This window comes from Chrysochloris asiatica, unplaced genomic scaffold (assembly GCF_000296735.1).
Source record: "Chrysochloris asiatica unplaced genomic scaffold, ChrAsi1.0 scaffold00165, whole genome shotgun sequence".
In the NCBI taxonomy this organism is placed as follows: Eukaryota; Metazoa; Chordata; class Mammalia; order Afrosoricida; family Chrysochloridae; genus Chrysochloris; species Chrysochloris asiatica.
In genome coordinates, this window is record NW_006408683.1 from 5798065 (window position 1) to 5812296 (window position 14232).

General features: G+C 37.5%; 1 protein-coding gene across 1 annotated transcript in view; it reads right to left on the bottom strand.

Moving 5' to 3' along the window:
- LOC102831656 (chromosome unknown open reading frame, human C1orf101) overlaps nt 1-14232 on the bottom strand; it is a 274431-nt gene that overhangs the window by 51319 nt on the left and 208880 nt on the right. The window contains exons 17-18 of the mRNA XM_006871286.1: nt 7618-7704; nt 2264-2421 (exon numbers count right to left, since the gene is read on the bottom strand). Coding sequence (XP_006871348.1) covers nt 2264-2421; nt 7618-7704 — 245 coding nt within the window. The remainder of the gene's footprint in view (nt 1-2263; nt 2422-7617; nt 7705-14232) is intronic.

Genomic DNA, 14232 nt, shown 5'->3' on the forward strand with positions numbered 1-14232 from the left:
TCTTGTGCATCTCCCCTCACTTCATATCAGCTGGACACTTTACTCTCCACTCTAGTCCTCTGTGGTCATGTCACTGCCTCAGGGCCCAGGAGTCCCCAGGGCTTGCCATACTGCTGGCCAACCAGGTCTCAATCCAGGTTAACAGGAGTCTATTGAATGTGGTGGGACTTAGCTCACAGCTTCATTGCTGTTTTTCCCCCACTTCCCCTTTTTGGTGACCAATGTGATCACCAGCCAGACCACATGCCCGCTTGTGTATTTCCCTTGAGTCTTAGTCTTGGAAGGGGGTTTGCTCTGAGGGGACCTGACCACTTGTGTTGCTGGCTCCTGGGCGAACAGCTTGCTTACTCTTGTAGTAGTCAATCAGACTGCCGTTATTGTTTTTAAATTTTCCTGCCGGTCTTTCTTTCACGAAGTATCTTCTGTTCTTCTAGGGGCTCCAGGCTGGTCTACTTGTCCTTTCAAGTGGAAATTTCCCACCTCAGAAGATTCTGGATGACGTTCAGGATTCCACCTAAATTCTTATGCAATGCAAAGGCTCTCCAGGAAGCCTCTTTCACTGGGCAACTTCTAGCCCCCTTTAGGGTAGATGGATTTACAAACTTTCTATTGTGATGTTTCTGGCTATTCCTGTCTCTTCATTCATCCTATCATATTTCTATTTTGTCTATTTTACAATAGTATGCAAGGGAACCCAAGATTCAAAAGACAGCCAAGCATCTTAACATTATTCCCCTCTTTTACCCATTCAAACCATGTCTCAGTCCCTGTATCCCAGAGCCCTGTTTTTCCAAGGTTGAGCATAAATCATTATTTACCTCTGTCCCACTTAGCCCACGCAAACCTGCCTACTGTTTTCCAATCCGCTTGGTTCTTCCATTCCCCTCCCTCTTCTTGTGTATTGCCTTCCCCCACACTGCCAGGACCCAAGCTACCTGTCTATTCCCTACCCTGTGCTCTGTCTTCCCCTCCTTTCCCTCACCTCATCCCATACATCCTGGTGATCAGCAAAAAAAAAATATATATATCCTTTTAGGGTGGGTGCTTTTTCCTAAACTTTTACAATAATGGTCCTATGCAGTATTTCTCCTTTTGTAACTGACTAATTTTACTCAGCATAATGTCCTCAAGGTTCATCCATGTTATACGGTGGCTTGCAGCTTCCTTGTTGTTCTTCAAGGTAGCATAATATTCCATTGTATGTATGTAGCACAGTTTGTTTATCCATTCTTCAACTGATGGGCACTTGGGATGCCTCCATCTTTTTTCTGTTGGCAATTTCTTTACTCTTAATCAGAAGTATCTTTTCTAGACCTCTGGCAATGTAAATTCTAACAATATTTCATATTCACTAGGAAGTTTGCTTCTACTGCTCAGAACTGCACTAATACTTTTCATCTCTGAATTACTATTGTGCCCATCAATACTAACCCACAATCCCCAAGTTAATTCTGACCTCATAGTGTCCCTATAGAACAGAGTAGAACTGCTCCATAGGGTTTCTGAGACTATAAATACTTAAGGGAGCAGATTGTCACAATTTTTACCTATGGAGCAGCTGGTAGGTTTGAACCACCAACCAGTTAACAGCTCAGTGCTTAACCTACTGCACCACTAGAGTTTTTCCATCAATAATACATATGACTTTTTTGAGAACTGCCTCATTTAATTAGCTCTGATGTAGACTGCCTAGGTTTGTATATGTAGCCCAACTTCTTCCTTTTCACATCTTAATTAAATACACCTCAAAGTTTTAGGCTGTTATGTTTGCATCAAGTATGGCAATAGCATTTAGTATGTACTCAAAGGAGCTCTGGTAGAGTAGTGGTTATGAATCGGGCTGCTAGCCTCAGGGTCATCTGTTCGAAACTACCAGCTGTTCCGTATCCATATAAAAGTCATATGTATTATTGATGGAAAGATGAGGCTTTCTGCTCCCGTAAAGATTTACAGCTTCAGAAACCCTGTACGGGGTCGCTATGAGTCGGAACTGACTCCACAGCACATAACAACAACAACTACAACAATATAATGGAATGGAGAATTGATTGACTTAATTAACATTTAGCATAAAATATCTCCTACCCCCATGGAATGTTTAATCTGTGTGACTACTGTGAAACAAAAAAGGATAAACTATGTAATAAGAATAACAATTGACTATCTGGGTGGCATCGAATGAAATGAAGAAAATAAAAAATTACTTTTGAAGAACTAATGCTAAAAGTAAGAGGTATTATTAAAATAAAATGTTTATATTCACCTATAGTTTGGATCCAGGATCTTTACACCAAATACATACATTCCAGAATGGTCCACAGGCCAAATTATGTAGTTATTATTACTACTGTTGATAATCTCATATGGCAGATTCAAGTCTCCTGGTTTTCCAATAGCATAAGAAAAGCAGTGCTTATAGTTCTGAACAGGAAACAAAGAAAAATTGCTTGCAGTCATTTTCTGATATTAACATGAAAAATTACACTCTTCTAGTGTTATTGAACAAGCAGTGGACTGCTTGGTGGTTCAAACCTACCAGCTGTTCCTTGGAACTCGTACAGGGCCACTATGAGTTGGAATGACAGCACTTGGCAACAGCAAAACATTTTTCTTGGTAAACTATTTATAGATGTTATAGCTATTTCCTTTACGTCCACCATTTCAGTGCTTGATAACATGATATGCACTGGACTGCAAACCACAATGTAGCCCATCAGTGCTCTGCTGGAGAAAGATGAGGCTTACTGCTCCCTAGAAGATGCACATCCTTTGATACCTTATACAGGGTCACTCTGAGTTGGAACCAACTTGACAGCCCTTAGCAACAACAGCATAGCAATTTGGGGTTATATATGAGGCTAAAATTTGATGAAAATGTAGCTTTGTGAAAGCAAATGCTATGTTTATTTTGTAGTTGCAAACAATAATAAATTAAAAGTTGAGAGTTGTCATAGGGGAAAAATTAATAAAAAAAATGTTCTCTAGCGACCCTTTTTTATTAACTCTTAAGCAGAACAAACACAATCTTCCTGGAAACCATCAGCATGCACACAGTTAGTTCAGAGTCATGGGGCTCATTATAATGTATGACAGAAAACAATGAAAGTCATCACAAATTCATGATTGGTGGCAGATCAATTCACGAATATTAAAGGCATGTCAAAAGTGGGAAAAGGACCATGATTGGAACGTGTACATAACCATGTTGTTGTTGTTGTTGTTAGGTGCCATCAAGTTGATACCAACTCATAGCAACCCTATGCATAACAGAACGAAACACTGCTCGATCCTGGGCTAACTTCAAAATTGTTGCCATGCTTGAGCCCATTGATGCTGCCACTTCACCAATCCATCTCGTTAGGGTCTTCCTCTTTTTCTCTGACCCTCCACCTTACTAAATGTGATATTCTTCTCCAGCGACTGGTCCCTCCTGACAATGTGTTTGAAGTATGAGAGACAAAGTTTGGTCATCCTGGCCTCCAAGGAGCACTCTGGCTCTAATTCTTTCAACACAGATCTGTTTGTTCTTTTGGCAGCCCATGGTGCTTTCAATATTCTCCTCCAACACCATAACTGAAATGCATTAATTCTTCTATGATCTTCCTTATTCACTGTCTAACTTTTGCATGCATGTGATGTTATTGAAAATATCATGGTTTGGGTCAAGCGTACCTTTGTCCTTAAGTTGACATCTTTGCTCTTCAACACTGTAAAAAGGTCTTGTGCAGATTTATCTATTGCAATATGTCATTTGATTTCTTGACTGCTGCTTACATGAGTGTTAATGATTGATCCAAGAAAAATGAAGTCTTTGATAACTTCAATCTTTTCTCCATTGATAAGAATGTTGTTTATTGGTCCAGTGGTGAGGATTTTTGCTTTCTTTTAGATGTAATCCATACCTAAGTCTTTGGTCTTTGATTTTCATCAGTAAGTATTTTAAGTCCTCTTCACTTTCAACAAGCAAGGTTGTATCATCTGCATATCACAGATTGTTAATGGGTCTTCCAACAATCCTGATGCCATGTTTTTCTTCATATAACTCAGACTCTTGGATTATTTGCTCAGCATACAGTTTGAATAAGTATGGTGAAAGAATACAACCCTATTGCACACCTTTCCTAATTTTAAACCATTCAGTGTTCCCATTTCTGTTTGAACAACTGCCTCTTGGTCTATGCACAGGTTTCTCATGAGCACAATTTAGCATTCTGGAATACTCTACTTTGCAATGTTGTACATAGCTTGTCATGATCCACACAATTGAAGGCCTTTGCATCACCAATAAAGCACACTAAATATCTTTCTGATAGTCTCTGCTTTCTGCCAAGATCCACCTGATATCAGAAATTATATCCCTCATTCCACGTCATCTTCTGAATCTAGTTTGGACCTCTGGAAGTTCTCTGTCAGTGTATGCTAGCAGCCATTTCTGTGTTACCTTTAGTAAAACTTTACTCGTATGGGATATCAAATATACTGTCCAATGATTTCCGCATTCCATTGGGTTACCTCTCTTTGGAAAGGGAACAAATATGGATTTCTTCCAATCAGTTGGCCAGATAGTTGTCGTCCAAATTTCTTGGCAGTGCCTCCAGTGTTGCCTCACTTTCTTGAAAGATTTCAATTTTTATTCCAATTCCTGGTGCCTTGTTTTTTTATTTTTACCAATTCCTTCAATGTACCTTGAACTTCTTCCTTCAGTATTATTGGCTCTTGATCATATGCTACCTCTTGAAATGGTTGAACATCAACCATTTCCTTTTGGTGTTGTGTATGACGCTGTGTATTCCTTCCATCTTCTCTTGATGCTTTCTGCATCATTCAATAATTTGCCCAGAGAACCCTTCGATGATGAAAGTCAAGGCTTGAAGTTTTTGTTTTTAGTTCCCTCAGCTTGAGAAATGCTGAATGTGTTCTTCCCTTTTGGTTTCCTAACTCCAGATGTTTGCACATTTCATTGTAATAGTTGACTATGTCTTCTCGAGCTGACCTTTTAAATTTTCTATTCAGCTCTCATACCTCTTCATTTCTTCCATTTGCTTCAGCATCTGTGCACTGTATAGCAAATTTCAGACTCTCTTCTGACATCCACTTTGATCTTTTCCTTCTTTCTTGTCTTCTTAATGACTTTTTGTTTTATTCCTGTGTGATGTTCTTGATGTCATCCCACAACTCTTCTGATCTTCGGTCTTTAGTGTTTAATGTATCAAGTCTGTTCTTCAGATAATCTCTTAATCCAGGTGGGATATGTTTAAGGTCATATTTTGACTCTCATGGACTTGTTTTCATTTTCTTCAGCTTCAGTCTGAATTTGCATATGAGCAATTGATGGGCTGTTCCACAATCTGCTCCTGGCCTTGTTTTGGCTGATGATATGGAGCTTTTCCACTGTCTCTTTCCACAGATGTAGCCAATTTGATTTCTATGTATTACATCTGGTGAGTTCCATATGTATAATCATCTCTTATGCTGTCTAAAGAAGGTATTTGAAATGAACAAATCCTTGGTTTTGCAGAATTCTATCATGCGATCTCCAGCATCATTTCTGTCACCTAGGCCATATTTTCCAACTGCTAGGAGCTGTGGTAGCATAGTGGTTATGAATCAGGCAGCTATCCTCATGGTCAGCAGTTCAAAACTACCATCTGTTCCATGGGAGAAAAATGAGGCTTTCTGTTCCCATAAAGATTTACAGCCTCGGAAACCCTGTGCAGGGTTGCTATGAGTTGGAACTGACTCCATGGCACATAACAACAAGAACAGCAATCCTTCCTCTTTGTTTCCAACCTTTGCATTCAAATCTCCAGTGATCACCAATATATCTTGATTGCATGTTTGATCAGTTTCAAATTGGAGAAGTTGGTGGAATTCTTCTATTTCAACCTCAATGGCTTTAGAGGTTGGTTCATGAATTGAATAATAGTGGTATTAATTGGTCTTCCCTGTAGGTGCATGGATATTATCCTATCACAGACAGTGTTGTACCTCATGACAGATCTTGATATGTTCTTTTTTTTGATGGATGCAACACCATTCCTCTTCAATTTGTCATTCCCAGCATAGTAAACCATGTAGTTGTTAGATTCAATATGGCCAATACCAGTCCATTTCAGCTCACTAATGCCTAAGATATTGATGTTTATGCATTCTGTTTCATTTTTGACAATTTCCAATTTTTCTAGATTTGTGCTTCATATATTCCATGTTCCAATTATTAATGGATGTTTACAGCTGTTTCTCTTCATTTTGAATTGTGTTCCATCAGCAAATGAAGGTCCCTAGAGCTTTACTCCCAAGGGTTTTTCTCCATTTATGTCATCACAGTCAACTGTACTTTGAGGAGGCAGCTCTTCCCCAGTCATGTTTTAAGTGCCTTCCAACCTGAGGGGCTCATTTTCTGGTACATAATTATAGGTAAAAAAAAGGTTATGATTGGTTCTTGGGGTTCTATTATTTAGCTACATGGTGGTTGGGGTATGAATCATAACCATGTTACCCTGAATTAGTCACCAGGACTCCAATTTTTGACTTAATTAGGTAACATATGTGGCTATTTTCAGTAAATCATTAGGGAGCACAGTCCTGGTATGACATTGTGGGATAAGCACTGGATTACTAATCTCAGTGGTTTCCTCAGAGACCCTATAAGTAGCTATGAGTTGAAACCAACTTGACAGCACTAAACCACAACATTAAGGAAGCATCCAGGAAAGTTCTCCAGTTCTCTATGTAAGTCTGAGGACAAACCGCCCCTCCCTGAGCTTGCCTGGGAGTTGTAATCTACCTTCAACCACACTTTTCCTGAGACTAAACTGCCCTTCCATAGGTTTGCCCCAAACTATTGAAACTCATTAGCCACTCCTCAGAAACCCAATATAGGGTTTCTATGAGTTGGAATCTACTCATTGGCACTTAACAACAGCAATGATAAATTGAGTAATAGAATTATTGGGTATGGAATTTAAATTGGATTGGGATGGAAGAGGGAACCTTGGCTTGGATGAGGGATGTAGAATCAATGAATTGAAGAGTATGCTGGAATTAGAAGGGGTTTGTTGCTGGAAAAATAGGAGGTGGTGGATGGAGAGTAGGATTTTTAAGTTGGGAATACAGAGGACTATATGCATAGTTTGTATTTTTATCATATTCTTGTCTTAACCCACATAGAATCTGGTAAGGAAAAAAAAGTAACATTCTCTTTGTAAGGTTTATGTTTTACAGGCTGTGGTTCCTTATATGCCACCCTTTATTCATGAGCTATGGCTATCCAAATAACATATAACTTCAAGAAAATTCAATATTGAAAGTAGTCAAAAGCAATACAGGATTGACAATTGGCATTAAGAAATGACCCTCAGTGCACTGATAAGAATCTGAAAACAGATTTTCACCAGAGAAGATTGAAACAAAATTGTTAGTGACACAGGACCAATAGATGATGAAACAGAAATTAAGGTGAGGCATTTTTGAAATTATAATATAATCCAGTAGAAAAATAAGATTTGATTGATAAAAGCAGATTTAAATCCAAACTGTTTGCCTTCAAGTTTTTGTTAATATTGGAATGCTAAATACATGGCTAATAACTAATTTCTAGGGTAATGTTCTCCTTACCTCAGGTCCCCAGGCACTTTCTAATGGTAGGTGCTTATTAAGCTCAGTCATTGACTTCCAGGTCTGTGCTTCATTTACACAACCAGTCTGTCAAAAGATTGTATGTATATGAATGGATAAAGGTTATGCATAGCAACTCATTCATAAGTATTGAACATACTTTTTTTTTCTTAAATGTTTTATTGTTGAACATACTTTTATGTCATTGAAATATATTTTTAACAATATTTTATTATTTAAATCTTTACTGATATATAGAGGAAACTTTGATTTTTATATTGAGAGAAATTCTTAAATTCACTTATGAATTCTAATTGCTTCACATGAACAATCATGTCATCTGTGGGCAGGATAGCTTTGTTTCTCCCTTTTCAATTCTCATCCCTTTTCTATTTTTGTTATAATTTTGCCATGTTGCAAAGCTCTCCAGAACAATGTTGCATAGATGTTGTGATAACATACACCCTTATTTCAGAAAACAGCTTTTCATGCACTCGTTACTAACTATGAAGTTTGCTATAGTATTTTTTTTTTTTTTGTATCTGCATTTATTAGGGTAAAGAGACTACATAAAAGGTAGTTTATATATAAAATATATAAATAAAAGTTATAACTTTCTCAGATTTATTTTAAAAAAAATGTGTCTTGTATGGATGATAAACTTTTTACTAAATGACTTTTCATCAATAATAATAATAATAATATTTATTTTCTGTATTATTCTGTTTGTGTGGAGGAATTCCTTTGATTGAATTTTAAGTGATATATCTACTTCTCACTCATAAAATAAAAGAAAAATTGGTCTGGATGTATTATTCTTTAATATATTGCTGGAATTGATTTGCCAATATTTTGTTTAGGTATTTTGTATAGGCTTGTGAGTGAGATTGGCTCACAGTTTTCTTTTAAGGTGGACTAAGTGTCAGGCCGTTAACCTCTAGGTTGGCAGTTCAAACCCAGCTGCTCCAAGGGAGAGACTTACAGTCTCAGAAACCCTATATAAGACTGCTGTGAGCCAGAACGGACTCCGTGTCAGTGAGTGCAGAGTTAAGACATGAGTTAGAAGGTACTTTTCCTTTCATCCTCTGGAAGGGTTTTGTATAAAGATGAAGTAAAAATGTACTTAAATGTTTGGTGTTGTTGTTGTTGTTGTTGTTAAGTGCCATCGAGTCGGGTCCGACCCATAGCGACCCTGTACAGGGTTTCTGAGGGTGTAAATCTTTACGGGAGTAGAAAGCCTCATCTTTCTCCCGCAGAGCGGCTGGTAGTTTCGAACCGCAGAGAGTCATTTGGGTTTGGAGTTTCTGTCTTGTTTTTTCTTTTGTAGGTTTTAGCTCATTGTGTTTTTTCAAGGCAGTTTTCCATTTATATATTTGTTCACTGTCAAATTTGTTGGTATTAATTTTTTTTTAGAATATTGTTGTTAAGTGCTATGGAGTCAATTCCAGCTCATAGCAACCCTATATAGGGTTTTCAAAAGAGCAGCTGGTAGATTTGAACTGCAGACCTGTGGGTTGCAGACCAGTGCTAATTCTACAGCACCAAACCAGGAGCCTCTTATATTTTTAATGTTTGTAGAATCTGTAGTGAGAGCCCCTTTAACTTTCCTCATAAAGTTCTCTCTGTTTTTTAAAATCAATTTATTAGTCTTTTTAAAGAACCAACTTCCTCCCCTCCCTTGCCCCCAAATAATCAACTTCTGATTTGTGGATTGTGCCTATTTCATGAATGTTTGTTTTCAATTTTATTGTTTCTTTCCTTTTACTGTTTTTGGATCTGACTGGTGGACTTTTTTTTTTTTTTTAACTTCTGGAGATGGATTATTAGCTCTTTGCTTTTCAATCTTCTTTTCTAAAATACTCACATAAGCCTATAAATCTCTCCCCTCCCAACACAACTTTAGCTGCATCTAATGGCTTTCTACTCCCGTAAGGATTTACACCCTCAGAAACCCTGTACAGGGTCGCTATGGGTCGGAACCGACTTGACGGCACTTAACAACAACAACAACAACGGATTTTGCAATTTGCTATTTTTATTATCATTGATTTCAAAATATTTTCTAGTTGCCAATGTGATTTCCTGTTTGACCAATGGGCCATTTCTTAAGTGGGATTTTGTAACATTCTTTTTATTATTCACATCTTGTCAGAGAACATACAATGAATGATTTCCACCCGTCTAAATGGAGTCCCGGTGTGGGGTGGTAGGATAATGCACTGGACTGTAAGGTTGGTTTGAACCGAAGGTCGGCACTTTCAAACCCACTTGCCGCTCGTAGGAAATCCTAGACACTATGAGTTTGAACCGACTCAACGGCGCTTAAAAACAACAACAAACATCTTGAGACTTACTTTATAAATGATACGTGGTCATTTAAAAACAAAACAAAACATTTGTGAAAAATAACGGAGCACATTAGTTTGCCTTTCAATAATTTATTCACGTTTCCTTTTGTAACACTGGTAGCAATCCTCTCAAAGCACTCTTTCCACTTCCTCCCTTGGTTTCATGTTTCCATTCGCCCATCTTTCCAGCCCCCTTCGTGCCTTTTGAACTTTGTTTTTAGACAAATGCAGATCTTTCCGTCTTTACAGACTTATGGTTGATCATTCTGAGGATCATGTTCCTCATGGATGTTATTTTTCACTTTGTAGGTATATGGTAAAAAAAAAAAAAAGTTTAATTGAGAATTATGTGATAGTTTACACGGGAGAACTTTAGCTTTACATTCATCCTATCGTATATATCGTTTCATTGCCAGATTACAATGCCTTCCATGCATTATCAACCAACCAAAGGGTACACCCTACAAGCCTGCCCCCTGGTCATCAACAATCAGCTCCTCTCCCTCTTTGGGCATGGAGTCAGTCCCCAGTCACTCCTTCTCTCCATGTCATCGTCTCTGCCTCCATCTCTGGTGTCACTGTTTCTCTGGGTAGGGAAATACCTACATACATATATATAAGCTTTCTGCTGCCTATACAGGATCAATATTAGTTGGAACCAACTTGAAGGCACTTAACAACAACAAGCGTACAAATTATTTTTTCTGTGATTTAAATTCTCCTACCAAATATGAAAATAATGCATCTACCTTGCTACATTCTCTCTGGGACTCCAATTCTTATATCATAGCACTTACTCCCCTATACTCTTTATTCAGTCTTACTTATATATAACTATATAGTTATTTTTAAATGACTTTATCTCTTTTTGCTTAAGTAAATAATTAATCTGGTATTTTACAATGCCAATGACTGCACAAGACTTTTTAAAAGTGTTCAAGAGCAAAGATGCCAGGTTGAGGACTATGGTGCATCTGACCCAAGCCCTGGTATTTTCAAGAACCTCATATGCATGTGAAAGTTGGATCGTGAATAAGGAAGGCTGTAGAAGAAATTGATGCATTTGAGTTATGGTGTTGGAGAATATTGAAAGTACCATGGCCTGCCAGAAGACCAAAGCAATCCATGTTGGAAGAAGTACAGCCAAAATGCTCCTTGGAAGCCAGGATGGCCACACTTTGTCTCTCATATTTAGTACATATTTTCTGGAGAAGGAGATCATGATTGGTAAAATGAAGCATCAGGGAAAAAGAGGAAGACCTCTCATTGAGTTGGATTGGCACAGTAGCTGCAGCAATGGGCTCAAATATAGCAACAATTGTGAGGTTGGCACAGGACTGGGCAGTGTTTCATATGTTGTGCATAGGGTTTTTGTGAGTCAATATTGATTTGATGGCACCTAACAAAAACAACAATGACTTATTCATTACAAATACCTTTTCAAACAAGGTAAGAGGTGATTGTACACATGGAACTAACCAGAGAGAATACAGAGAAATCAAATTGACTATATCTGTGGAAAGAAATGGTGGAAAAGCACCATATCATTAGCTAAAACAAGGCCAGGGTAGACTGTGGAACACACCATCAATTGTTCATGTGCAAGTTCAGACTGAAGCTAAAGAAAGTTAAAACAACTGCACAAGAGCCAAAATATTACCTTGAACACATCCCACCTGAATTTAGACATCATCTCAAGAACAGATTTGATATTAGACACTAATGATGGAAAATCAGAAGAGTTGTGAGATGACATCAAGAACATCACACAGGAATAAAGCAAAATGTCATTAAGAAGACAAAAATAAATAAATAAATAAATAAATAAATAAAGGGAAAAGAGCAGTATGCATGTCAGAAGAGACTCTGAAACTTGCTCTCTGGCACAGAGAGAAAATGGAAGAAAACAAGAGGTAAAGGAGCTGAACAGAAAATTTCAAAGGGCAGCTCAAGAACACAAAGTCAAATATTATCATGAAATGTGCAAAGACCTGGAGTTAGAAAACCAAAAGAAAAGAACACATTCAGTATTTCTTAAACTGAAAGAACTGAAAAAAAAAAAAAAAAAAAAAACAAGCCTCGACTTGTACTATCGAGCATAATACTGAATGATGCAGAAAGCATCAAAAGAAGATGGAAGGAATACACAGAGTCACTGTACCAAAAAGAAATGGACTATGTTCAACCATTTCATGAGGCAGCATATAATTAAGAGCTAATGATGCTGAAGAAAGAAGTCCAAGATACATTAAAGGCACTGGCAAAGAAAAAGACCCAGAAATTGACGGAATACAAGTTGAAATCTTTCAACAAATTGATGAAGCACTAAAGGAACTCATTCATGTGCCCCCCAAAATTTGTACAACAGCTACCTGGCCAACTGATTGGAAAAGATCCTTATTTGTGCCCATTTCAATGAGAGGTGACACGATGGAATGTAGAAATCATTGGACAATTTCATTAATATTGCATGTAAGTAAAATTTTGCTAAAGATAATTTAAAAGCTTCTGCAACCATATATTGATAGGAAACTGCCAGAGGTTCAAGCTGGATTCCAACGAGGACATGGAATGTCAGATGGATCTTGGCTGAAAGAAGAAAATACCAGAAAAGTGTTTACCTGTGCTTTATTGACTGCACAAAGGTATTTGATTGTGTGGATCATGAAAAGCTAGAGATAGCATTTTGGAGAATGATTATTCTGGAACACTTAATTGTGCTCATTAGGAACCTGTACATAGACCAACAAGCAGTTATTCTAATAGAACAAGGGAACACAGAATGGTTTAAAATTAGGAAAGCTGTGCACCAGGGTTGTATTCTTTCACCATATGTATTCAATATTTATGCTGAGCAAATAGTCTGAGAAGCTGGATTATATGAAGAAGAATGTGGCATCAGGATTGGAGGACGACTCATTAACCTGCAATATGCAGGTGAAACAAACTTGCTTGCTGAAAGCAAGGAGAACTTAAATACTTATTGATGAAGATCAAAGACTATAGCCTTTGGTATTGGTTGCACCTAAATATAAAGAAAACAAAAATTCTCACTACTGGACTAACAAATAACATCCATATAAATGGAGAAATACTGAAGTTGTCAAAGACTTCATTTTGCTCAGTTCAGCTATCAACACTCATGGAAGCAGCATTCAAGAACTCAAATGACGTATTTCATTAGGCAAATCTGCTGCACATGACCTCTTTAAAGTGTTCAAGAGCAAATATGTCAGAGTTGGAGGATTAAGGTGCACCTGACCCAAGCCATGATATTTTCAATAGTGTCATATGACATCAAGAACATCATACAGAAAGAAAGCAAAAGGTCATTAAGAAGACAAGAAAGAAGGAAAAGAACAATATGGATGTCAGAAGAGACTCTGGAAATTACTATCAAGCATAAATATGCTAAAGAAAATGGAAGAGGAGGTAAAGGAGCTGAATAGAAAATTTCAAAGGTCAGTTCAAAAAGACAAAGTCAAATATTATAGTGAAATGTGCGAAGACCTGGAGTTAGAAAATCAAAAGGAAAGAACATACTCAGTGTTTCTCAAGCTGAAAGCACTGAAGAAAAAGAAAAAAATCAAGCCTCAACTTGTACTATGAAAAACATTGAATAAGGAATACCGTAGAAGAATTGATGCATTTGCGTTATGGTGTTAAAGGATAATATTAAAAGTGCTGTGAACTGTCGAAAGTACAAACATCTCTGTACTGGAAGAAATACAGCCATAATGTTTCTTAGAAGACAGGATGGCCAGACTTTGTTTCTCATACATGATTATCAGGAAGGACCAGTCCCTGGAGAACATCATACTTGGTAAAGTGGAGGGTAATGAAAAAGAAGAAAACGTTCAACAAGATGGATTGGTACAGTGGCAGCAGCAATGGGCTCATGCATAGCAAAGATTGTGAGGTTGGCACATGACTGGGCAGTGTTTTGTTCTATTGTGCATAGGGTCTCTGTGAGTTGATATAGACTCTATGGAACCTAACAACAACAATAGATGGTTTGAGAAAAAGTAAGAGGCACAAGAGTAGTGAGCATAACAATGAAAGCACTAGAGGATGAGGAAAGGAAGTCAGAGATGGGAATGTACTTTTTTTTTTTGAAGTTTTTATTGTGATTTGAGTTAAAGTTTACAGGGCAGATCATCAGGTTTACATTCAACAAATCATATACTTTGTTTCATTATAATGATTATAATCCCCTCCATGTATCATTAGTTAACAGTATTTCTCACTATTCATTTTAGCTCTTTTT